Source organism: Staurois parvus, unplaced genomic scaffold, assembly GCF_062004578.1.
Source record: "Staurois parvus isolate SC_StPar_1 unplaced genomic scaffold, SC_StPar_1.0 ptg001974l, whole genome shotgun sequence".
Taxonomy (NCBI): Eukaryota; Metazoa; Chordata; class Amphibia; order Anura; family Ranidae; genus Staurois; species Staurois parvus.
Window position 1 is genome coordinate 212,842 of NW_028319770.1, and position 26,607 is coordinate 239,448.

At 42.1% G+C, this 26,607-nt stretch overlaps 1 protein-coding gene across 1 annotated transcript; it reads left to right on the forward strand.

Moving 5' to 3' along the window:
• Window positions 1–2,527: 2,527 nt before the first annotated feature.
• Window positions 2,528–26,108, forward strand: LOC149433124 (uncharacterized protein C11orf16 homolog). Its single transcript, XM_089664629.1, has 9 exons — window positions 2,528–2,699; window positions 7,746–7,917; window positions 10,090–10,252; window positions 13,553–13,781; window positions 19,408–20,103; window positions 21,608–21,780; window positions 24,030–24,202; window positions 24,657–24,906; window positions 25,724–26,108. The coding sequence occupies exons 2-9, from the start codon at window positions 7,763–7,765 to the stop codon at window positions 25,826–25,828; spliced, it is 1,944 nt and encodes a 647-aa protein (XP_089520755.1). The 5' UTR covers window positions 2,528–2,699; window positions 7,746–7,762; the 3' UTR covers window positions 25,829–26,108.
• The last annotated feature ends 499 nt before the right edge of the window (window positions 26,109–26,607 follow it).

Here is a 26,607-nt window from a genome sequence, read left to right on the forward strand (position 1 = left end):
GATGTACACGATGTAACTCCGGGATGTACACAATGTAACTCCGGGATGTACACGATGTAACTCCGGGATGTACACGATGTAACTCCGGGATGTACACGATGTAACTCCAGGATGTACACGATGTAACTCCGGGATGTACACAATGTAACTCCTGGATCTACACGATGTAACTCAGGGATGTACACGATGTAACTCCTGGATGTACACAATGTAACTCCTGGATCTACACGATGTAACTCGGGGATGTACACGATGTAACTCCGGGATGTACACGATGTAACTCGGGGATGTACACGATGTAACTCCGGGATGTACACAATGTAACTCCTGGATCTACACGATGTAACTCGGGGATGTACACGATGTAACTCGGGGATGTACACGATGTAACTCGGGGATGTACACTATGTAACTCGGGGATGTACACTATGTAACTCGGGGATGTACACAATGTAACTCGGGGATGTACACAATGTAACTCGGGGATGTACACGATGTAACTCCGGGATGTACACAATGTAACTCCGGGATGTACACGATGTAACTCCGGGATGTACACGATGTAACTCTGGGATGTACACAATGTAACTCCGGGATGTACACAATATAACTCTGGGATGTACACAATGTAACTCGGGGATGTAAACGATGTAACTCCGGGATGTACACGATGTAACTCCGGGATGTACACGATGTAACTCGGGGATGTACACGATGTAACTCCGGGATGTACACGATGTAACTCGGGGATGTACACGATGTAACTCCGGGATGTACACGATGTAACTCCGGGATGTACACGATGTAACTCGGGGATGTACACGATGTAACTCCGCGATGTACACGATGTAACTCCGGGATGTACACAATGTAACTCCTGGATGTACACAATATAACTCCGGGATGTACACAATGTAACTCGGGGATGTACACGATGTAACTCCGGGATGTACACGATGTAACTCCGGGATGTACACAATGTAACTCCTGGATGTACACGATGTAACTCCTGGATGTACACGATGTAACTCCGAGATGTACACAATGTAACGTCTCATTCGCACCGTGCAGCGCATCTCGCCGGCTTTCTGTTCATTTACAGGGAAGAGGAAACGTTATTGCAGAATCCCCTCCCCCGCTGAATTTCTTGTATATAAAATAATAGACGGACTTTTGTTTTCCACTATAAAATAAATCAATAAATGATCGGAGTGTGACATGGGGGGGGGGGACACGTGACCCCCGTACTTCACAGACACATGCCGACTCTCTACAACCCCCCCCCCATGCCACTCCACCACACAATGAAACGCTCTCCGCCCTGCGCTGTGAGCTCGCCGCCGACAATCCGACCTTGGCGAGGAAAAGCTTTTCAGCATCCGCAGCGCAGGAGAATGTCATGTGATCTGCTGAACGACTTGTTACATCTTCCATTGTGAACAGAAATACGACGACGAGGAGCGCTGAGGGCGGTTCCTTCCACGTGCCGCTGAACGCCAAGAGAGACCAAGAGCTGACACTCGTGTGAAGGATAAAGAGGATATTATGCAGAAACTTTGTATCATTTCTATATATATATATACAGCATCTCCCAGAAATGAGCCCCCCTCCCCCGGACTGTATACAATGTATATATATATATATATATAGTATCCCCCAGAAGTGAGCCCCCCCTCCCCCGGACTGTATACAATGTATATATATACAGGATCCCCCAGAAGTGAGCCCCCCCTCCCCCGGACTGTATACAATGTATATATATATATATACAGGATCTCCCAGAAATGAGCCCCCCCTCCCCCGGACTGTATACAATGTATATATATACAGGATCCCCCAGAAGTGAGCCCCCCCTCCCCCGGACTGTATACAATGTATATATATATATATACAGGATCTCCCAGAAATGAGCCCCCCCTCCCCCGGACTATATACAATGTATATATATATATACAGTATCCCCCAGAAGTGAGCCCCCCTCCCCCGGACTGTATACAATGTATATATATATATACAGGATCTCCCAGAAGTGAGCCCCCCTCCCCCGGACTGTATACAATGTATATATATATATATATACAGGATCTCCCAGAAATGAGCCCCCCCTCCCCCGGACTGTATACAATGTATATATATATATATACAGTATCCCCCAGAAGTGAGCCCCCCTCCCCCGGACTGTATACAATGTATATATATATATATATACAGCATCTCCCAGAAATGAGCCCCCCCCTCCCCCGGACTATATACAATGTATATATATATATACAGTATCCCCCAGAAGTGAGCCCCCCTCCCCCGGACTGTATACAATGTATATATATATATACAGGATCTCCCAGAAGTGAGTCCCCCCCTCCCCCGGACTGTATACAATGTATATATATATATACAGGATCCCCCAGAAGTGAGCCCCCCTCCCCCGGACTGTATACAATGTATATATATAGGATGTTCTGTATCTCGGGGGGGGGGGGTAAAATCGCCCTCATTTCGTAGAATGATGAAGTTTCAGGCCGGGATGTATTCCTCCTATTCTCGGCGGGGATGGTGCACTGAGCATGCTCCAACTGCAGGTCTCATTCCCAGTGCCTCCATGGCAACCATAGTGGTAACCAGGAAACATGTTGCCTAGGAACCAGTAAACTCTGTGGATAGAGGACACCTGACAGATCCCGGCACGGCTGCTGCCTCTGGTAAGAACCCGGATCCGGGAAATATCTCCCCATAGACGGGCAATTATTACTGATCAGCCTGATACATTGTAACTGCTAGATCAGCCCCCCCCCAGTCACATGACTCCCACCCCCAGGCTGGTTCTTCCCTCTGCTCTTCCTTCTATAGTCTCAGTTTTAAAAAAACTTCTCAAACTTCTAGAAAAATGTTTCAATGTAACAATCCTGAGACTCAGTAACACTGGGGTACAATGTAACAATCCCGAGACTCAGTAACACTGGGGTACAATGTAACAATCCCGAGACTCAGCAACACTGGGGTACAATGTAACAATCCAGAGACTCAGCAACACTGGGGTACAATGTAACAATCCCGAGACTCAGCAACACTGGGGTACAATGTAACAATCCCGAGACTCAGCAACACTGGGGTACAATGTAACAATCCCGAGACTCAGCAACACTGGGGTACAATGTAACAATCCCGAGACTCAGCAACACTGGGGTACAATGTAACAATCCCGAGACTTAGCAACACTGGGGTACAATGTAACAATCCCGGGACTCAGCAACACTGGGGTACAATGTAACAATCCCGGGACTCAGCAACACTGGGGTACAATGTAACAATCCCGAGACTTAGCAACACTGGGGTACAATGTAGCAATCCCGGGACTCAGCAACACTGGGGTACAATGTAACAGTCCCGGTACTCAGCAACACTGGGGTACAATGTAACAATCCCGAGACTCAGTAACACTGGGGTACAATGTAACAATCCTGAGACTCAGTAACACTGGGGTACAATGTAACAATCCCGAGACTCAGTAACACTGGGGTACAATGTAACAATCCCGAGACTCAGCAACACTGGGGTACAATGTAGCAATCCCGGGACTCAGTAACACTGGGGTACAATGTAACAATCCCGGGACTCAGCAACACTGGGGTACAATGTAACAATCCTGAGACTCAGTAACACTGGGGTACAATGTAACAATCCCGGGACTCAGCAACACTGGGGTACAATGTAACAATCCTGAGACTCAGTAACACTGGGGTACAATGTAACAATCCCGGGACTCAGTAACACTGGGGTACAATGTAACAATCCCGGGACTCAGCAACACTGGGGTACAATGTAACAATCCCGGGACTCAGCAACACTGGGGTACAATGTAACAATCCCGGGACTCAGCAACACTGGGGTACAATGTAACAATCCCGAGACTCAGCAACACTGGGGTACAATGTAACAATCCTGAGACTCAGCAACACTGGGGTACAATGTAACAATCCCGGGACTCAGCAACACTGGGGTACAATGTAAAAATCCCGGGACTCAGCAACACTGGGGTACAATGTAACAATCCCGGGACTCAGCAACACTGAGGTACAATGTAACAATCCTGAGACTCAGCAACACTGGGGTACAATGTAGCAATCCCGGGACTCAGCAACACTGGGGTACAATGTAGCAATCCCGGGACTCAGCAACACTGGGGTACAATGTAACAATCCCGGGACTCAGCAACACTGGGGTACAATGTAACAATCCCGGGACTCAGCAACACTGGGGTACAATGTAACAATCCCGGGACTCAGCAACACTGGGGTACAATGTAGCAGTCCCGGGACTCAGCAACACTGGGGTACAATGTAGCAATCCTGAGACTCAGCAACACTGGGGTACAATGTAACAATCCCGAGACTCAGCAACACTGGGGTACAATGTAGCAATCCTGAGACTCAGCAATACTGGGGTACAATGTAAAAATTCCCGAGACTCAGCAACACTGGGGTACAATGTAACAATCCTGGGACTCAGCAACACTGGGGTACAATGTAGCAATCCCGGGACTCAGCAACACTGGGGTACAATGTAAAAATTCCCGAGACTCAGCAACACTGGGGTACAATGTAGCAATCCTAGGACTCAGCAACACTGGGGTACAATGTAGCAATCCCGAGACTCAGCAACACTGGGGTACAATGTAGCAATCCCGAGACTCAGCAACACTGGGGTACAATGTAGCAATCCCGGGACTCAGCAACACTGGGGTACAATGTAGCAATCCCGAGACTCAGTAACACTGGGGTACAATGTAACAATCCCGGGACTCAGCAACACTGGGGTACAATGTAACAATCCTGAGACTCAGTAACACTGGGGTACAATGTAACAATCCCGGGACTCAGCAACACTGGGGTACAATGTAACAATCCTGAGACTCAGTAACACTGGGGTACAATGTAACAATCCCGAGACTCAGTAACACTGGGGTACAATGTAACAATCCCGGGACTCAGTAACACTGGGGTACAATGTAACAATCCCGGGACTCAGTAACACTGGGGTACAATGTAACAATCCCGGGACTCAGCAACACTGGGGTACAATGTAACAATCCCGGGACTCAGCAACACTGGGGTACAATGTAACAATCCCGGGACTCAGCAACACTGGGGTACAATGTAACAATCCCGAGACTCAGCAACACTGGGGTACAATGTAACAATCCTGAGACTCAGCAACACTGGGGTACAATGTAACAATCCCGGGACTCAGCAACACTGGGGTACAATGTAAAAATCCCGGGACTCAGCAACACTGGGGTACAATGTAACAATCCCGGGACTCAGCAACACTGAGGTACAATGTAACAATCCTGAGACTCAGCAACACTGGGGTACAATGTAGCAATCCCGGGACTCAGCAACACTGGGGTACAATGTAGCAATCCCGGGACTCAGCAACACTGGGGTACAATGTAACAATCCCGGGACTCAGCAACACTGGGGTACAATGTAACAATCCCGAGACTTAGCAACACTGGGGTACAATGTAACAATCCCGAGACTCAGCAACACCGGGGTACAATGTAGCAATCCCGAGACTCAGCAACACTGGGGTACAATGTAACAATCCCGAGACTTAGCAACACTGGGGTACAATGTAACAATCCCGGGACTCAGCAACACTGGGGTACAATGTAACAATCCCGGGACTCAGCAACACTGGGGTACAATGTAGCAGTCCCGGGACTCAGCAACACTGGGGTACAATGTAGCAATCCTGAGACTCAGCAACACTGGGGTACAATGTAACAATCCCGAGACTCAGCAACACTGGGGTACAATGTAGCAATCCTGAGACTCAGCAATACTGGGGTACAATGTAAAAATTCCCGAGACTCAGCAACACTGGGGTACAATGTAGCAATCCTGGGACTCAGCAACACTGGGGTACAATGTAGCAATCCCGGGACTCAGCAACACTGGGGTACAATGTAAAAATTCCCGAGACTCAGCAACACTGGGGTACAATGTAGCAATCCTAGGACTCAGCAACACTGGGGTACAATGTAGCAATCCCGAGACTCAGCAACACTGGGGTACAATGTAGCAATCCCGAGACTCAGCAACACTGGGGTACAATGTAGCAATCCCGGGACTCAGCAACACTGGGGTACAATGTAGCAATCCCGAGACTCAGCAACACTGGGGTACAATGTAGCAATCCCGGGACTCAGCAACACTGGGGTACAATGTAACAATCCCGGGACTCAGCAACACTGGGGTACAATGTAACAATCCTGAGACTCAGCAACACTGGGGTACAATGTAGCAATCCCGGGACTCAGCAACACTGGGGTACAATGTAACAATCCTGAGACTCAGCCAGACTGGGGTACAATGTAACAATCCCGGGACTCAGCAACACTGGGGTACAATGTAGCAATCCTGAGACTCAGCAACACTGGGGTACAATGTAACAATCCCGAGACTCAGCAACACTGGGGTACAATGTAGCAATCCCGAGACTCAGCAACACTGGGGTACAATGTAACAATCCTGAGACTCAGCAACACTGGGGTACAATGTAGCAATCCTGAGACTCAGCAACACTGGGGTACAATGTAGCAATCCTGGGACTCAGCAACACTGGGGTACAATGTAACAATCCCGAGACTCAGCAACACTGGGGTACAATGTAGCAATCCTGAGACTCAGCAACACTGGGGTACAATGTAGCAATCCTGAGACTCAGCAACACTGGGGTACAATGTAACAATCCCGGGACTCAGCAACACTGGGGTACAATGTAACAATCCCGAGACTCAGCAACACTGGGGTACAATGTAGCAATCCCGGGACTCAGCAACACTGGGGTACAATGTAGCCATCCCGGGACTCAGCAACACTGGGGTACAATGTAGCAATCCCGGGACTCAGCAACACTGGGGTACAATGTAGCAATCCCGGGACTCAGCAACACTGGGGTACAATGTAGCCATCCCGGGACTCAGCAACACCGGGGTACAATGTAGCAATCCTGGGACTCAGCAACACTGGGGTACAATGTAGCAATCCCGGGACTCAGCAACACTGGGGTACAATGTAGCAATCCCGGGACTCAGCAACACTGGGGTACAATGTAGCAATCCCGGGACTCAGCAACACTGGGGTACAATGTAGCAATCCCGAGACTCAGCAACACTGGGGTACAATGTAGCAATCCCGAGACTCAGCAACACTGGGGTACAATGTAGCAATCCTGGGACTCAGCAACACTGGGGTACAATGTAACAGTCCCGGGACTCAGCAACACTGGGGTACAATGTAACAATCCTGAGACTCAGCAACACTGGGGTACAATGTAACAGTCCCGGGACTCAGCAACACTGGGGTACAATGTAACAATCCCGAGACTCAGCAACACTGCAGGACATTTCCAGACAGCTGCGATTTGTTAGTGTATCTGCAGCTGGCCATACATGGTTTACATTTTTTTGATCGGCCGAGGGCCCCACTCCCCCCCCCCCCCCAGCGAAGCACCTTGTTCCCATGTTGGTGAGGACAACCCTGGCGCGGTGGTGATGGGGGGGGTGAGGGGGGTCCTATTGGAATCTGGAAGCATCCAGCTACTCCCCCGTCATGTGATGGGTGGGAAATACATGGATTGTCTGGAATCTAATTGTTTTTATGATATCTTTGAGGTTTTGAAGGTCATCAGGAAATGCGACAATTCTGAATGAAATGCGTCTGTCTGTCTGTGTTGTGCAGAGTGTTGTCTCTTCAGGATGGATCACTGTGTTGGGTCGCTGTGTCTGGACCACAAGTATTGCAGCGTCACTCCTCCCCCCGCTGCGCATGGCTGTCTGAACGCACGCTTGGACCCTCTGTGGGGATGTGGATCTCACCCATGTGGCCCCCACCATCATCCAATCCATGGGCGGTACGTATTATGTCACCTCCTACCAGACATAACCATGTGACGGAGCTCGGGGGTGGCTAGGGGGTGGAATCATGTGACGATGCTCGGAGGTGGGTAGGGGGTGGAACCATGTGATGGTGCTCGGAGGTGGGTAGGGGGTGGAACCATGTGGCAGTGCTTGGGGGTGGGTAGGGGATGGAACCATGTGACGGTGCTTGGGGGTGGGTAGGGGATGGAACCATGTGACGGTGCTCGGGGGTGGGTAGGGGGTGGAACCATGTAATGTGCTCGGAGGTGGGTAGGGGGTGGAACCATGTGACGATGCTCGGGGGTGGGTAGGGGGTGGGACCTTGTGACGGTGCTCGGGGGTGGGTAGGGGGTGGAATCATGTGAAGGTGCTCAGAGGTGGGTAGGGGGTGGAACCATGTGACCGTGCTCGGGGGTGGGTAGGGGGTGGAACCATGTTACCGTGTTCGGGGGTGGGTAGGGGGTGGAACCATGTGACAGTGCTCAGAGGTGGCTAGGGGGTGGAATCATGTGGTGGTGCTTGGGGGATGGGTAGGGGATGGAACCATGTGATGGCGCTTGAAGGTGGGTAGGGGGTGGAACCATGTGACAGTGCTTGGGGGTGGGTATGGGGTGGAACCATGTGACTGCGGAGGTGGGTAGGGGGGGAATTATGTCACGGTGCTCGGGGGTGGGTAGGGGGTGGAATCATGTGACAGTACTCGGAGGTGGCTAGGGGGTGGAACCATGTGACCTTGCTCGGGGTAGGGTACGAGGTGGAACCATGTGACTGTGCGGAGGTGGGTGGAGGGTGGAACCATGTGATGGTGCTTGGAGGTGGATAGGGGGCGGAGACAAGAAGTGTCTCAGAAGGGAGGAGTTCCTGCACCTATTTTTTGAGAATGGATGTAACCAGTATAATCGCTGAACAAAAACTGCAGTCTGTCCCTGGAGACCTGCCTATTCCCCACCATCGGGTGGCGCCATCCCACCTCTCATACAGCACAGGGAATATGAAGCTAAGCTGTCACATACAGCACACCTCCACCACTTCCTGTACAAGGTGTCACTGCAGGATTAGGGGAGGAGTTAGAGATGGAGAGGAGGGCCTAACTGCTGACTTTTTACAAAAAAAGTCAACATTTGCATGTCAGCTCTATTGAGTCAACATTCTGCAGTGGTGGAATCTGACGCAGTGCAGAGGACGAATTATAAAGACAAGCTCTGTCTCTGCAAAATACTAACACAGCACTGAGGGAACAGGAAGGAACGAACGAACTACAAGGGGAGGGACAGGGGGACATACCAAATTCAAAAAGTAAACAAGTTGTAGTGGCCAAAATCCTCCACTAGATGTCAGCATACTACAAATCCACCATAACCTGATGCAGTTCAACAGAACGCAGGAAATTTACAAAAAAGTGGGGCAGAATATTTCTGTTCAGCCAGTTCTGTGATTCAGGCACACCAGCCGGTCAGTACAGCCAGAATTATAAAAATGAGTTTAAAAATGTAGAAATGAAAAAGAACTGAAATAAAATTGTATTTTAAAAAATATGCTATCATTTATTTTGTGTTTGTATAAAATATATAAAATACAATAAAATCCGAAAATATATAGAAAATAAAACTACATAAGAAAATATAAAACATTTGTTTCAAAATGTAATCATTAAAAAGAATTTATATTGTATTTATTTAAAATACAAAAAATATATAGAATATAAAAATACATGAAAAATTATGAAAATAGTTCATAAATGTAGAAATGAAAAAGAACTGAAATAAAATTGTATTATTAAAAATGTTATAATATTGTATTTTTATGAAATATAATAAAATATAGAAATATATAAAATATAAAAATACACGACAAAATATAAAAATGAGTTTAAAAATGTAGAAATGAAAAAGAACTGAAATAAAATTGTACTTTTAAAAAGATGCTATTATTTATTTTGTATTTGTATAAAATATATCAAATACAATAAAATCCAAAAATATATAGAAAATAAAAATACATAAAAAAAATAAAACATTAGTTTCGAAATGTATTCATGAAAAAGAATTTATACTGTATTTAAAAATATGAAAATATATAGAATATAAAAATAAATAAAAAATTATGAAAATAGTTTAAAAATGTAGAAATGAAAAAGAACTGAAATAAAATTTTATTTTGCACAGATGTCCGTGGATGGAGCCCTTCCCCCGCTATACCAGTGTGAGGTGCAAGAAGCTGAACTTGTCCCCAACTCCTCCATGTCTCACCGCCATCATCCGGCGTGAAACCGCGCTGGCACGCAGGGACCCCGACGGATTCTACTACCTCGGCGTAGTGCGGCATGAGGTCAGTGAGGTCATAGAAGACATTAACGAGGTTCATTTTATTTCAATTCTTTATCATTTATACATTTTTTAAACTAATGTTTTATATTTTTAAATGTATTTTTATATTCTATATATTTCCATATTTTATTATATTTTATACAAATACAAAATAAATGATAACATTTTTAATCATACAATTTTATTTCAGTTCTTTTTCATTTCTACATTTTTAAACTGTTTTCATAATTTTTTATGTATTTTTATATTCTATACATTTTTTCGTGTTTTATTTTTATATTCTATATATTTCCATATTTTATTATATTTTATATATTTTATAAAAATACAAAATAAATTATAACTTTTTTAATAATACAATTTTATTTCAGTTCTTTTTCATTTCTACGTTTTTCAACTATTTTCATAATTTTTTATGTATTTTTATATTGCATACATTTTTTACGTGTTTTAAATAAATACAATATAAATTATTTTTAATGAATACATTTCAAAACGAATGTTTTATATTTTTGAATGTATTTTTATTTTCTATATATTTTCGGATTTTATTATATTTAATATATTTTATAAAAATACAAAATAAATTATAACATTTTTAATAATACAATTTTATTTCAGTTCTTTTTAATTTCTATATTTTTAAACTATTTTCGTAATTTTTTATGTATTTTTATATTCTATACATTTTTTCATGTTTTATTTTTATATTCTATATATTTCCATATTTTATTATATTTTATATATTTTATAAAAATACTAAATAAATTATAACTTTTTTAATAATACAATTTTATTTCAGTTCTTTTTCATTTCTACATTTTTAAACTATTTTCATAATTTTTAATGTATTTTTATATTCCATACATTTTTACGTGTTTTAAATAAATACAATATAAATTATTTTTAATGAATACATTTCAAAACGAATGTTTAATATTTTTGAATGTATTTTTATTTTCTATATATTTTTGGATTTTATTGTATTTTATATATTTTATACAAATACAAAATAAATTATAACTTTTTTAATAAAATAAATTTATTTCAGTTCTTTTTCATTTTTACATTTTTCAACTATTTTCATAACTTTTAATGTATTTTTATATTCCATACATTTTTACGTGTTTTAAATAAATACAATATAAATTATTTTTAATGAATACATTTTGAAACAAATGTTTTATATTTTTGAATGTATTTTTATTTTCTATACATTTTCAGATTTTATTGTATTTTATATATTTTATACAAATGCAAAAACAACAATAGCATATTTTTTAAAATTTCAATTTTATTTCAGTTCTTTTTTATTTATACATTTTTAAACTAATGTTTTATATTTTTAAATGTAGTTTTATATTCTATATTTTTCCCTATTTTATTATAGTTTATAAAAATACAAAATAAATGATAACATTTTTAACAATACAATTTTATTTCAGTTCTTTTTCATTTATACATTTTTAAACTAATTTTTATTTTTTTTATATTCTATATATTTTCATATTTTATATAAATACAAAATAAATGATAAAATATTTTTTTAAATATAATTTTATTTCAGTTCTTTTTAATTAATATATTTTGAAACTAACGTTTTATATATTTTTTTATGTATTTTTATAGTCTATCTATTTTCATATTTTATTTTATATAAATTCAAAATAAATGATGGAGTATCTTTACAATTACAATAATGGTTTTGTGTCAAATTTATTTAATTTTTTTAATTGATTAAACATTTTTTAACAATTTTTTTAATTAATTTTCTAACAAATCTTTATATTCTATTTATTTTTATATACTGTAGGGGTCTGTTCATAAAACATTTGTTGTATGAATGCCAGAAGCAAGCTGTACGGTTTTTTGAAACACCTCAATGAGAAAACTATACCGCATTTTGATGTTTAATTAGGCTTTCACAAATGCATGCAATGAATACAATTTACATTCATGCAACAAATGTTTTATGAACAGTCCCCTACAGTATATTAAAAAAAAATAGAATATAAAGATTCGTTAGAAAATTAATTTTAAAATTTTTTTAAAAAATGTTTAATCAATTTAAAAAATTAAATAAATTTGACCCAAAACCATTATTGTAATTGTAAAGATATTCTATAATTTATTTTGAATTTATATAAAATAAAAAAAATATGAAAATATATAGACTATAAAAATACATAAAAAATATAAAACGTTAGTTTCAAAATGTATTAATTAAAAAGAATTAAAAAAATATTTTATAATTTATATTGTATTTATATAAAATATGAAAATATATAGAATATAAAAATACATGAAAAATTATGAAAATTGTTAAAAAAAAGGTAGAAATGAAAAATAACTGAAATAAAATTGTATTGTTAAAAATGTTATCACTTATTTTGTATTTTTATAAAATATAATAAAATATAAAAATATATAGAATACAAAAAATACATAAAAAAATAGTTTAAAATGTGCAATTAAAATAAATATGACCCAAAACATTATTATAGTTTTTAAAATATTTTATGACTTATTTTGTATTTATATCAAACATACAAAAATGACAGTGATATTTTTGTTAAGACTTTAGGAAGGAAGGTTGGGGGGGGGGGGTATGTAAAAATTCAGCTTGAACTATAGAGCTCTCTGAACAGCAGACATTTTTTTTTAAATAACAAAGCAGAAAAGAAGACTGAAAAACATATGAAAAGTAGCCCACAGCTCCATCTGCTGGATAAAAACGAGAATAAAAAAAACTTGCATATGCAATGTTTTTTTTTTTTTAAATAAAAATAGTTTTTTCTATTATAAAAATACAATTGTAATTTTTTTAAATGCATTTATTTTAGTTAAATAAAATATTTACAAAATGATATCCTGGTCTGTATATTTTTAAACTAGATAAGCGGATATCTATATCAGTCCTACGTGGACCGAACGGTCTCTCCAACTCGTCTTCTATTTTGTGGCAGAAGGGCAAGGAAATTGACTTTACATAAAAAAAAATTAAAAATAAAAAAAAAAATAAAAATTCAGCATCACCTGGTTGCAGCATTTTCAGATGTGACAGAAAATTGTATTGAAAATATTAAATTTGAGTTTTTTTTTTTTTTTTTTTTAATGGTTGAACTGGATGGACGTTTGTCTTTTTTCAGCCAGACTAACTATGTAACTATGTAACTATGTACTCGGCAAGTAGCGGAACAAACCTAACTTTAATCCAGTTCGTACAATTTTTGCGTTTTCAATAACCCCGCCCATTTGTTCCGGTACAGCAAGTCAAACTGTAATTTTTTTCCCCCTGTAGGAGGAGCCGGGGGTCTTCCTCATTGAGTTCAATCGGCCATCTGTGCAGAGCGATCGGTACCCGGCCATGCTGCAGAAGACGAGCTCCGGTGACATCATCCAGCACGAGGAAGCGAGCAGACATCCCATAATACCCGGTGACAATGTTCTAGCCCCGTGGGAGCCGGAACTTACCCGCTATGGGCCCGGAACCGTCATCCTGGGCCTGGAGACCCGAGACCCCCTGCGTGGTAAAGACCATTTTATTCTCCTAAAGGACATTATTTTTAAATTATTTATTTTTAATGTTTAATTTCAATTTTTTTATATTAAATACTACTAATAATAACAACAACAACATTTTATTATTTAATATCATCAATTTATTTATGTTTTTACTTTTATATATTTTATTTTATTGTTTTTCATATATTTATAAATTATTTAATAATGACTTTACTTAATTGATTTATTATAGGCTTGTTCATTTATTTATTTAAATTTATTTTAAAGTCATTTTTAAATATATTTAATTTTTTAGTTATTTTTTTTTATTGCTTAATGACTATTTTATTCTCCTAAAGGACATTATTTTTAAATTATTTATTTTTAATGTTTAATTTCAATTTTTTTTATTAAATACTACTAATAACAACAACAGCAACAACATTTTATTATTTAATATCATCAATTTACTTTTGTTTTTACTTTTATATATTTTATTTTATTGTTTTTCATATATTTATAAATTATTTAATAATGACTTTACTTAATTGATTTATTATAGGCTTGTTCATTTATTTATTTAAATTTATTTTAAAGTCATTTTTAAATATATTTAATTTTTTAGTTATTTTTTTTTATTGCTTAATGACTATTTTATTCTCCTAAAGGACATTATTTTTAAATTATTTATTTTTAATGTTTAATTTCAATTTTTTTTATTAAATACTACTAATAACAACAGCAGCAACAACATTTTATTATTTAATATCATCAATTTACTTTTGTTTTTACTTTTATATATTTTATTTTATTGTTTTTCATATATTTATAAATTATTTAATAATGACTTTACTTAATTGATTTATTATAGGCTTGTTCATTTATTTATTTAAATTTATTTTAAAGTCATTTTTAAATATATTAAATTTTTTAGTTATTTTTTTTTATTGCTTAATGACTATTTTATTCTCCTAAAGGACATTATTTTTAAATTATTTATTTTTAATGTTTAATTTCAATTTTTTTTATTAAATACTACTAATAACAACAACAGCAACAACATTTTATTATTTAATATCATCAATTTATTTATGTTTTTACTTTTATATATTTTATTTTATTGTTTTTCATATATTTATAAATTATTTAATAATGACTTTACTTAATTGATTTATTATAGGCTTGTTCATTTATTTATTTAAATTTATTTTAAAGTCATTTTTAAATATATTTAATTTTTTAGTTATTTTTTTTTTATTGCTTAATGACTATTTTATTCTCCTAAAGGACATTATTTTTAAATTATTTATTTTTAATGTTTAATTCCAATTTTTTTTATTAAATACTACTAATAACAACAACAGCAACAACATTTTATTATTTAATATCATCAATTTACTTTTGTTTTTACTTTTATATATTTTATTTTATTGTTTTTCATATATTTATAAATTATTTAATAATGACTTTACTTAATTGATTTATTATAGGCTTGTTCATTTATTTATTTAAATTTATTTTAAAGTCATTTTTAAATATATTAAATTTTTTAGTTATTTATTTTTATTGCTTAATGACTATTTTATTCTCCTAAAGGACATTATTTTTAAATTATTTATTTTTAATGTTTAATTCCAATTTTTTTATTAAATACTACTAATAACAACAACAGCAACAACATTTTATTATTTAATATCATCAATTTACTTTTGTTTTTACTTTTATATATTTTATTTTATTGTTTTTCATATATTTATAAATTATTTAATAATGACTTTACTTAATTGATTTATTATAGGCTTGTTCATTTATTTATTTAAATTTATTTTAAAGTCATTTTTAAATATATTTAATTTTTTAGTTATTTTTTTTTATTGCTTAATGACTATTTTATTATATAATCATAATAATTTTTATTTTGTATAATATTATACACTTTAGTTTATGTTTACTTCTCTTACACTCTTGTATTGATCTGTATTGTTGCTGTATTGTCTCCCTTTATATTGTAAAGTGCTGAGCAAACTGTTGGTGCCATAAATCCTGTATAATAATAATACTTCTATATATTTTATTTACTATATATTAATTTATTATTTAATAGTTAATTTGAATTAATTTAAATAGTTAATTTGATTTATTATATGTTATATTTACTTATCTTAAAGTAATTTCTAAATGTATTGATTTAATTTAATAATTTAATTATTTAATTAATATTTCTTCTCCTTCTTATTTTTAATGAAAATAATAAAAACTTTTTACTTTTATAAACTAATATAAATTTCTTTTTTGGTTAATTAATATTCTTAAATTATTTTATGTATATTTTTTTTATTCCATTATTATTTTAATTTAATCAAAAATACACACATATGTGTGTGTATTTTTTATTAAATTAAAAAAAATGAAACCATTTATTTATATATATATGGATAGATATAAAAAAATTATTTATTATTTTTTTTATTTAATCAAAAATGTAGGTAAATTGATTTATGTAGCCCGCCTCACCACCTGCCCCCTTGACCCTGTCCCCTCACAACTCCTCCGGTCACCCTCCCCCTCCATCCTACGCTCCCTCACCCACATCTTTATTCTCTCCCTCTCCTCCGGCACTTTCCCCTCCCCTCTGAAACATGCACACATCACCCCCATACTTAAAAGGCCCTGCCTGGACCCCTCCGACCCGAACAAACTCAGACCCATCTCCCTGCTCCCATTTACATCTAAACTCCTTGAGCGCCTAGTCTACACCCGCCTGAGCGCCCACCTCAACGACAACCACCTCCTCGACCCCCTCCAGTCCGCTTCCGTCCCCTACACTCCACCGAAACAGCCTTACTCAAACTCTCCAACGACCTGCTAACCGCCAAAGCTAATGGACACTATTCAGTGCTCCTACTCCTTGACCTCTCTGCGGCCTTCGACACAGTCAACCACCCCCTCCTCCTCAAAAAACTACACTCCCTCGGCCTCAGAGACTCCGCCCTCTCCTAGCTCTCATCCTACCTATCACAACGCTCTTTCAGCGTTACCTATTATGCTACCACCTCCCCCTCACTCCCCCTCTCTGTTGGGGTCCCTCAAGGCTCTGTCCTCGGGCCCCTTCTCTTCTCCATCTACACCTCCTCCCTTGGCCAACTCATACACTCCCACGGCTTCAACTATCACCTCTATGCCGACGACACACAAACCTATCTCTCAACCCCCCACCTCACCCCCTCGGTCTCCGCCCCCCACCTCACCCCCTCGGTCTCCGCCCGAATCACACACCTACTGAGCGACATATCAGACTGGATGTCGCTCCACTTCCTTAAACTGAACCTCTCCAAAACCGAGTTTCTTGTCTTCCCCCCCCCCCCCCCAGCCCGGACCCCCCCCCCCCCCATTGACTTCTCCATCACATCCAGCAATGCCACCATCAAACCCGCCCCGCAGGCCAGAGTACTTGGTGTCATTCTGGACTACAACCTATCCTTCCAGCCCCAAGTCCAATCTTTAACAAACTTGTGCAGACTCCACCTCCGCAACATGCAGACTCCGCCTCCGCTTCATGCAGACTCCACCTCCGCAACATCGCCAAAATCCGCACATTCCTAACCCCAGAAACCACTAAACAGCTCATCCACTCCCTCATCATATCACGACTCGACTACTGCAACTCCCTCCTCACTGGCCTGCCTCACCGCTGGCTATCCCCGCTTCAGTCCATCCTGAATACGGCTGCCAGACTCATTCACCTTTCCAACCACTCCGTTTCCGCCATCCCCCTCTGCCAATCCCTCCACTCAGTGTCCTCCACCCCTCTCTGCCAATCCCTCCACTGGCCTCCACTCAGTGTCCTCCATCCCTCTCTGCCAATCCCTCCACTGGCCTCCACTCAGTGTCCTCCACCCCTCTCTGCCAATCCCTCCACTGGCCTCCACTCAGTGTCCTCCACCCCTCTCTGCCAATCCCTCCACTGGCCTCCATTCAGTGTCCTCCACCCCTCTCTGCCAATCCCTCCACTGGCCTCCACTCAGTGTCCACCACTCCCCTCTACCAATCCCTCCACTGGCCTCCACCCCCCTCTGCCAATCCCTCCACTGGCCACCACCCCCCTCTGCCAATCCCTCCACTGGCCTCCATTCAGTGTCCTCCACCCCCCTCTGCCAATCCCTCCACTGGCCTCCACTCAGTGTCCTCCACCCCTGTCTGCCAATCCCTCCACTGACCTCCATTCAGTGTCCTCCACCCCTGTCTGCCAATCCCTCCACTGACCTCCAATCAGTGTCCTCCACCCCTCTCTGCCAATTGATCCACTGGCCTCCACTCAGTGTCCTCCACCCCTCTCTGCCAATCCCTCCACTGACCTCCACTCAGTGTCCTCCACCCCCCTCTGCCAATCCCTCCACTGACCTCCACAACAGTGTCCTCCACCCCCCTCTGCCAATCCCTCCACTGACCTCCACTCAGTGTCCTCCACCCCCCTCTGCCAATCCCTCCACTGACCTCCACAACAGTGTCCTCCACCCCCCTCTGCCAATCCCTCCACTGGCCTCCACTCAGTGTCCTCCACCCCCCTCTGCCAATCCCTCCACTCGCCTCCACTCAGTGTCCTCCATCCCCCTCTGCCAATCCCTCCACTGACCTCCAATCAGTGTCCTCCACCCCTCTCTGCCAATTGATCCACTGGCCTCCACTCAGTGTCCTCCACCCCTCTCTGCCAATCCCTCCACTGACCTCCACTCAGTGTCCTCCACCCCCTCTGCCAATCCCTCCACTGACCTCCACAACAGTGTCCTCCACCCCCCTCTGCCAATCCCTCCACTGACCTCCACTCAGTGTCCTCCACCCCCCTCTGCCAATCCCTCCACTGGCCTCCACTCAGTGTCCTCCACCCCCCTCTGCCAATCCCTCCACTCGCCTGCACTCAGTGTCCTCCACCCCTCTCTGCCAATCCCTCCACTGACCTCCACTCAGTGTCCTCCACCCCCCTCTGCCAATCCCTTCACTGGCTTCCGATTGCCCAACGGATCAAATTCAAAATCCTAACACTGACGTACAAAGCCGTCCACCATACTGCCCCGAACTACATCACTGACCTAATATCCAAGTACCGCCCAACACGCACACTCCGCTCCTCACAAGACCTCCTTCTCTCTAGTTCCCTGGTCTCCTCCTCCTATGCCCGCCTCCAGGACTTCTCCAGGGTGTCACCCATCCTCTGGAACTCCCTGCCCCAACCCATCAGATTATCACCTACTCTCCTCTCCTTTAGGCGCACCCTGAAAACCCATCTCTTCAGGGAAGCCTACCCCACCCCCTGCTAACCTGCCGACCTCCTCCACTCTTCCTACCACTCCATCCCCCACAGCTATCTCCTCCTGTGCCACCACCCCCTCCCTCCTAGATTGTAAGCTCCAAGGAGCAGGGACCTCGATCCCCTCATGTATCACATTGTATTGGTATTGTTCTGTCACATGTTCTGTCCCCCTCTGTAATGTACAGCGCTGAGCGAACTATTGGCGCTTTATAAATACTGTATAATAATAATAATAATAATAATTTCTGTACTTAATATTAATATATATAAAATTTAGGTAAATTGATTTATTTCCTTTTTGTTCATTTATATATTTTATTAAAAACTAAACGTATCTCTCGCAGTGACTGAGGACGAGGAGCTGACGGTTTGTTTCTGGAATGGGAAGAAAGTCAAGGTCCCACTGGGCGTGGCTGTGTGGATTTCGCCGACGGTTCACCATAGGATCGTAGACAAGCTGCATCGACCTATCACCGGTCGCCAACTCCGGGAGGACCAACCCCCGAGCAGCACCACCTACGTCATCACCGACCGCTGTACCACAGTTCCCGTCCCTGTGTGCACCACAGATCTCCACCATGGATGGCGCCATCACGCCGTCCATCCCCACCTCCCCCACCACGCCCCCCTCCCCCACCAACACTGCAACTGCTGCTGCTTCCCCAGCCACCCGACCTGCACCTGCTGCTGGGACCCCAAGTGCCAGGACTGGTGGGCGCTGACACCCAGGACCACCGTCTACATCCAGAACAAGAAGGAACCTGAGAAGGATGAACGTTCAATCATCGGAGGGAGGAGAAGTCCCAGGAGCCGCGGCCGCCGTTTCTCATCGACCTCTGAGAGCGAGGATGAAGATCTCCTGGAGGATGAGGACACAGATGATGAGACGGGCCTGTCAGAGACCACATATCGCACCCTGGTGGACAGCGCGGTCAACACAGATTCTAGCCTATGGGAGAAGCCGAAATCAGACGCCGGCGACCGACCGGACTGGAAGTACTGGAAACGCGGACAACCGGAACCCTCCTACCGAAAACCGGGTGTGTCACCGTGCCAGCGTATTATATCCTATATCTGGAGGGCGGTGATGTCACTCTGTATAATATATCTTATATCTGGAGGGCGGTGATGTCACTCTGTATAATATATCTTATATCTGGAGGGCGGTGATGTCACTCTTGTATAATATATCTTATATCTGGAGGGCGGTGATGTCACTCTGTATAATATATCTTATATCTGGAGGGCGGTGATGTCACTCTGTATAATATATCTTATATCTGGAGGGCGGTGATGTCACTCCTGTATAATATATCTTATATCTGGAGGGCGGTGATGTCACTCTTGTATAATATATCTTATATCTGGAGGGCGGTGATGTCACTCTGTATAATATATCTTATATCTGGAGGGCGGTGATGTCACTCTTGTATAATATATCTTATATCCGGAGGGCGGTGATGTCACTCCTGTATAATATATCTTATATCTGGAGGGCGGTGATGTCACTCTGTATAATATATCTTATATCTGGAGGGCGGTGATGTCACTCTGTATAATATATCTTATATCTGGAGGGCGGTGATGTCACTCTGTATAATATATCTTATATCTGGAGGGCGGTGATGTCACTCCTGTATAATATATCTTATATCTGGAGAGCGGTGATGTCACTCTGTATAATATATCTTATATCTGGAGGGCGGTGATGTCACTCTGTATAATATATCTTATATCTGGAGGGCGGTGATGTCACTCCTGTATAATATATCTTATATCCGGAGGGCGGTGATGTCACTCTGTATAATATATCTTATATCTGTAGGGCGGTGATGTCACTCTTGTATAATATATCTTATATCTGGAGGGCGGTGATGTCACTCTTGTATAATATATCTTATATCTGGAGGGCGGTGATGTCATTCTGTATAATATATCTTATATCTGGAGGGCGGTGATGTCACTCCTGTATAATATATCTTATATCTGGAGGGCGGTGATGTCACTCTGTATAATATATCTTATATCCGGAGGGCGGTGATGTCACTCCTGTATAATATATCTTATATCCGGAGGGCGGTGATGTCACTCTGTATAATATATCTTATATCCGGAGGGCGGTGATGTCACTCTGTATAATATATCTTATATCCGGAGGGCGGTGATGTCACTCTGTATAATATATCTTATATCCGGAGGGCGGTGATGTCACTCTGTATAATATATCTTATATCCGGAGGGCGGTGATGTCACTCTGTATAATATATCTTATATCCGGAGGGCGGTGATGTCACTCTGTATAATATATCTTATATCTGGAGGGCGGTGATGTCACTCTGTATAATATATCTTATATCCGGAGGGCGGTGATGTCACTCTGTATAATATATCTTATATCCGGGGGGCGGTGATGTCACTCTGTATAATATATCTTATATCTGGAGGGCGGTGATGTCACTCCTGTAGTAGAGGCATCTCCCAGCTCACTGTAGCAGATGTCGGATATAATCAGGTTGGAGAATCTCATATAATTTTCTGTCTCAGGAATTATAAAGTCAAAAGGTAAACAGTCCCCGGAGGATTCACGAGCTCCCGTGTCGGATGCTTTCCAGTCCACCAATCGGAGCGCTCTGTTTGATACCATCGTGGATTCACCAGTCAGGCGCCTCACGGTGAAAGACGTTTTGGTCCACACCGATTTTGTCCCAGCTGAGAGGGTAAGTGAAAGGCCCGCTATGGTAAAGAATATGAAATCCTAGTGATTGTATGGAGGGAAGACCCGGAGGGGATCAGATTCAGTCCAGAGATTCAATCCAAGATGGAAAATACCACGATTGGCCATTAGATGGTGTCAAGTATCATAGGAAATTCCAATGATACTTAGCGCCATCTAATGGCCAAATGCAGTATTCTTCATTTTAAGATCAAATCAACCAGCCCAGGACATAACCTAACATTTGTTTTTTTATATTTTTGTTTGTTTTTTTATTTTGTCCTTTTAATGGGCGAATTACAATGCATTTTTTTTTTTATAAATACACCCCATATTGGCAACCTTTCACTTTGAGAAAGCAAGATTTACATTGGAGGATCAGGAGGGTTTCTGAGGACTTTTGTCACCAATCAACAGTTACAGTAGAATTAAAGGCATTTTGTATAGAGTAAGGGGGAGGGGCTATAACCCCATCTGTTTTTTTTTTTTTTACCATCTTTTCCATTGGGGAGATTTTCCTTCACTTCCTGTCCCAATGGCCAAAACAGGAAGCGAGGGAAAATCCTTCCGAAGTGAGGGAATCCCTGAACTAGTGTCCCCATTGGAGGGTTTCCCCTCTATTCCTGTTCTGGTGACAACATTAATTGTTGCCCTTTTTTCTCACTCTCTGTGGTAACAGGAAAAGTAGAGAGGATGAATCTCACGAATTTGGCAAAAAAAAAACAAAAAAAACCTAAAAAATTAAAAAGGTTTTGCCCTTAGTTATACTTTAAAATGAAAAATACCACATTTGTCCGGTAGATGGTGCCAAGGAAGATATCACACTTGTCCAGTAGATGGTGCCAAGGAAAATACCACATTTGTCCGGTAGATGGTGCCAAGGAAAATACCACACTTGTCCCGTAGATGGTGCCAAGGAAGATACCACACTTGTCCGGTAGATGGTGCCAAGGAAGATACCACACTTGTCCGGTAGATGGTGCCAAGGAAGATACCACATTTGTCCAGTAGATGGTGCCAAGGAAGATACCACACTTGTCCGGTAGATGGTGCCAAGGAAGATACCACACTTGTCCAGTAGATGGTGCCAAGGAAGATACCACACTTGTCCAGTAGATGGTGCCAAGGAAGATACCACACTTGTCCGGTAGATGGTGCCAAGGAAGATACCACACTTGTCCAGTAGATGGTGCCAAGGAAGATACCACACTTGTCCAGTAGATGGTGCCAAGGAAAATACCACATTTGTTCAGTAGATGGTGCCAAGGAAATTATCACATTTGTTCGGTAGATGGTGCCAAGTATAATAGCAAATTCGTATGACATTTATCAACATCTAGTGGCCAAAAGGACTTCCTGCTCCTCAGTTCAAAAATAAAAAAATGTTTTGCCCTTAGTTATACTTAAAAATGGAAAGTACCACATTTGTCCAGTAGATGGTGCCAAGGAAGATATCACATTTGTCCAGTAGATGGTGCCAAGGAAGATACCACATTTGTCCAGTAGATGGTGCCAAGGAAAATACCACATTTGTCCAGTAGATGGTGCCAAGGAAAATACCACACTTGTCCAGTAGATGGTGCCAAGTATAATAGCAAATTCCTATGACATTTATTGCCATCTAGTGTCCAAAAGGACTTCCTGCTCCCCAGTTTTCTCAGTTCAGAGTAACGTTTGGCTATAGGGAGACATATCTATATTGGTGGGGGTTGGGAGGGTGTTATTCATTGATTGGCGGTTAAGAAGAGCCGCAGACTGAATCATTCTGTTCTCTTGATGGACCTTTCCTCGCCTGGTTCGGTTCGGTTTGAAGTGCGGTTCATACTCGTGTTTTATATTATTTCGGTAGCCGGGTTTTCATTGTTTGATTTTATTTGTGCTGACGAGGTATTAAAAATTCACTTTACCCCTCCACTAGTATTTCTATCTGCGGCCATCTTGAATAAGGGCAGACGATTCATGTAGCATTTACTTCCTGGAGTCCATCTGCCCTTATCGCAGGTAGGAGGGTGTGCTTAACTGTGAAAGCCCCTCCTCTCCTCCTGAAGACTCCTGGGATGTATGACATCATTGTGGCCTAGGCCAGAAACCAGGAAGTCACTGAAAAAAATTTTGAAAAAAAAGTTTCAATCGAGTAAATCCAATCTCCCTTCCTATCTATGTACCGATCTTGGCAGCGTCAGGAGAGTTCATGGAGATGGAGAGAGTGAAATTACACTTTACAAATATTCCCCAACAAATTTTTTTTCTCAGCAACCGTCACGACCTGTCGCTGAGCGCCTGGGCGAATCAGAAGCAGGGAAGCTGCGCCGTAAGCAGGCGATCCTCGAGAAGCAGCAGGAGCAGAAGGAGAGACATCTGCAGTGGGAGGAGAAGAGAGAAGAGGAGTCTGGGAAGAAGTACAGCCGGAGCCAAGAGGCGCACAGGTACCGCCATTGTGGAAACTTTCTGCTCCTCCCCATTATACTAAAATTACTGTCCGGGGGGCGGGGCTAGAGGAATGCCCTTTCGCTGTCAAGGTGAAAAGGCCATGCAGCCCCGCCCATCCATGAGCTGCAGACTGCTTCAGCAGCATAGGTTGCAGATTTGATTTGCGCCCCCTGCTGACAGCAGAACATTACACCAGACCTCAAATCCACCCTGCTCCGTCTGCAGTCACAGATTGTACAGTGTATGGCCTGCTTTAGAGTCACGAGCTCTGAGTTTTCTTTGTCCAGTTCAGTGTCATGTGGCTGCACTGCAAAAGCAACAACGCCCATGAATCCATAATGTGAAGCATGGTGGAGAAAATCCTCTCCCCCCCCCGAAACAATCCAGAGACATCGCTAGACTTTCCAATCTTTCCCGATGACATCATCTGACAGCAATGTCTGTGCGCAGGAAGAAGACGCTGCAGCGCCTGCAGAACGAGGAGCGGAAGGCGAAGGAGCGAGAGACAGAGGAGATCACCAGTATAAAGGCCAAGATGGCCGCCAGCGAGGAGTGCAAAGAGCGCAACCAGACGGTGGCTGCCGAGGAGAAGAAGAGAGAACAGCGAAGGATCGATCACCTGAGGAGAGTGCGAGAGAAGATCGACCAGAGGGAGTTCGAGAAATGTGCGACGAGCGAGCAGAAGGAGATCGAGCAACTGGTGAGCGTGAAATCACCGCTATATACTGACACTAGTCTCTGTACCACAGGAGCTTACGCTCTAATGTCCCCTCCCCCGCAGTCCCATCAGTCTGTGTACCACAGGAGCTTACGCTCTAATGTCCCCTCCCCCGCAGTCCCATCAGTCTCTGTACCACAGGAGCTTACGCTCTAATGTCCCCTCCCCCGCAGTCCCATCAGTCTGTGTACCAGAGGAGCTTACGCTCTAATGTCCCCTCCCCCGCAGTCCCATCAGTCTCTGTACCACAGGAGCTTACGCTCTAATGTCCCCTCCCCCGCAGTCCCATCAGTCTGTGTACCAGAGGAGCTTACGCTCTAATGTCCCCTCCCCCACAGTCACATCAGTCTCTGTACCAGAGGAGCTTAAGCTCTAATGTCCCCTCCCCCCACAGTCCCATCGGTCTCTGTACCAGAGGAGCTTACACTCTAATGTCCCCTCCCCCCACAGTCACATCGGTCTCTGTACCAGAGGAGCTTACGCTCTAATGTCCCCTCCCCCACAGTCACATCAGTCTCTGTATCAGAGGAGCTTACACTCTAATGTCCCCTCCCCCGCAGTCCCATCAGTCTGTGCACCAGAGGAGCTTACGCTCTAATGTCCCCTCCCCCACAGTCCCATCAGTCTGTGCACCAGAGGAGCTTACACTCTAATGTCCCCTCCCCCACAGTGACACACCATTATTATTATACGTTTATATAGCTCTGACATATACCGCAGTGCTGTACAGAGAACAGATATTTCCTGTAAAAATGTAACATTGTATGATCTCGGTGTCTATGTACTCGGTCTCTCACAGGCAGCCCAGCGCAGGAGGACGGAGGATCACTACAGACAAGTGGCGGAGAAGGTTCTCCTGGCGGAGCAGGGGGGGAGGGGAAGATCTCGGGAGTTGGAGGAGTAGAATTGCATCAATTGGATGATGAAGATATCCAGCACAGCATGTGGGGGTCCTCATGTTCCCGCCCACATTGTTCCTTCGAGGATCACTCCATGTAAATCTGATTCTTCAATAGATGAGCTGTAACGTTCCCGACATTAATAATAATTCGGATGTTTCCGCGGGAACGACGGATCCCAAATATTCTGATTCTGAAGATCCTCCTCGAGATTTCTCTGCAATTCTTCTAGAATATAAAATGAATGAAATATCAATACAAATAAAGTTTTATTTTACACTTAAATCCGACCTCCATCTTCAGGTGTCCCGGCTCCTCCCCTTCAGTCATGCACAGGTGTCCCGGCTCCTCCCCTTCAGGCTTGCACAGGTGTCCCGGCTCCTCCCCTTCAGGCTTGCACAGGTGTCATGGCTCCTCCCCTTCAGTCTTGCACAGGTGTCCCGGCTCCTCCCCTTCAGTCTTGCACAGGTGTCCCGGCTCCTCCCCTTCAGTCTTGCACAGGTGTCCCGGCTCCTCCCCTTCAGGCTTGCACAGGTGTCCCGGCTCCTCCCCTCCACTCTTGCACAACTGTACCAGCTCCTCCCCTTCATGGAGGCTCAGCATGTGGGTGTTACTTATGCAAATACAGACTACCTAGGAAAGCTCACTCCTCCAAGCTGACTCCACCCATTAAGGCATTTTAATATCTGCATAACTCCTCCCACTGCCTGCATCAGGACCGAGGGTTCTTGAGAGGAGTACAGAGACAGGGTGCTGGGATGTTTTCAAGAAGCTATGTACAGCA

Coding starts and splice junctions, on each gene's coding strand:
- LOC149433124 (XM_089664629.1), top strand. CDS start 7,763: ATGGATCACTGTGTTGGGTCGCTGTGTCTGGACCACAAGTATTGCAGC. Junction 7,918..10,089: donor CATCATCCAATCCATGGGCG/GTACGTATTATG, acceptor TATTTTGCACAG/ATGTCCGTGGATGGAGCCCT. Junction 24,907..25,723: donor AGAAGGAGATCGAGCAACTG/GTGAGCGTGAAA, acceptor GGTCTCTCACAG/GCAGCCCAGCGCAGGAGGAC.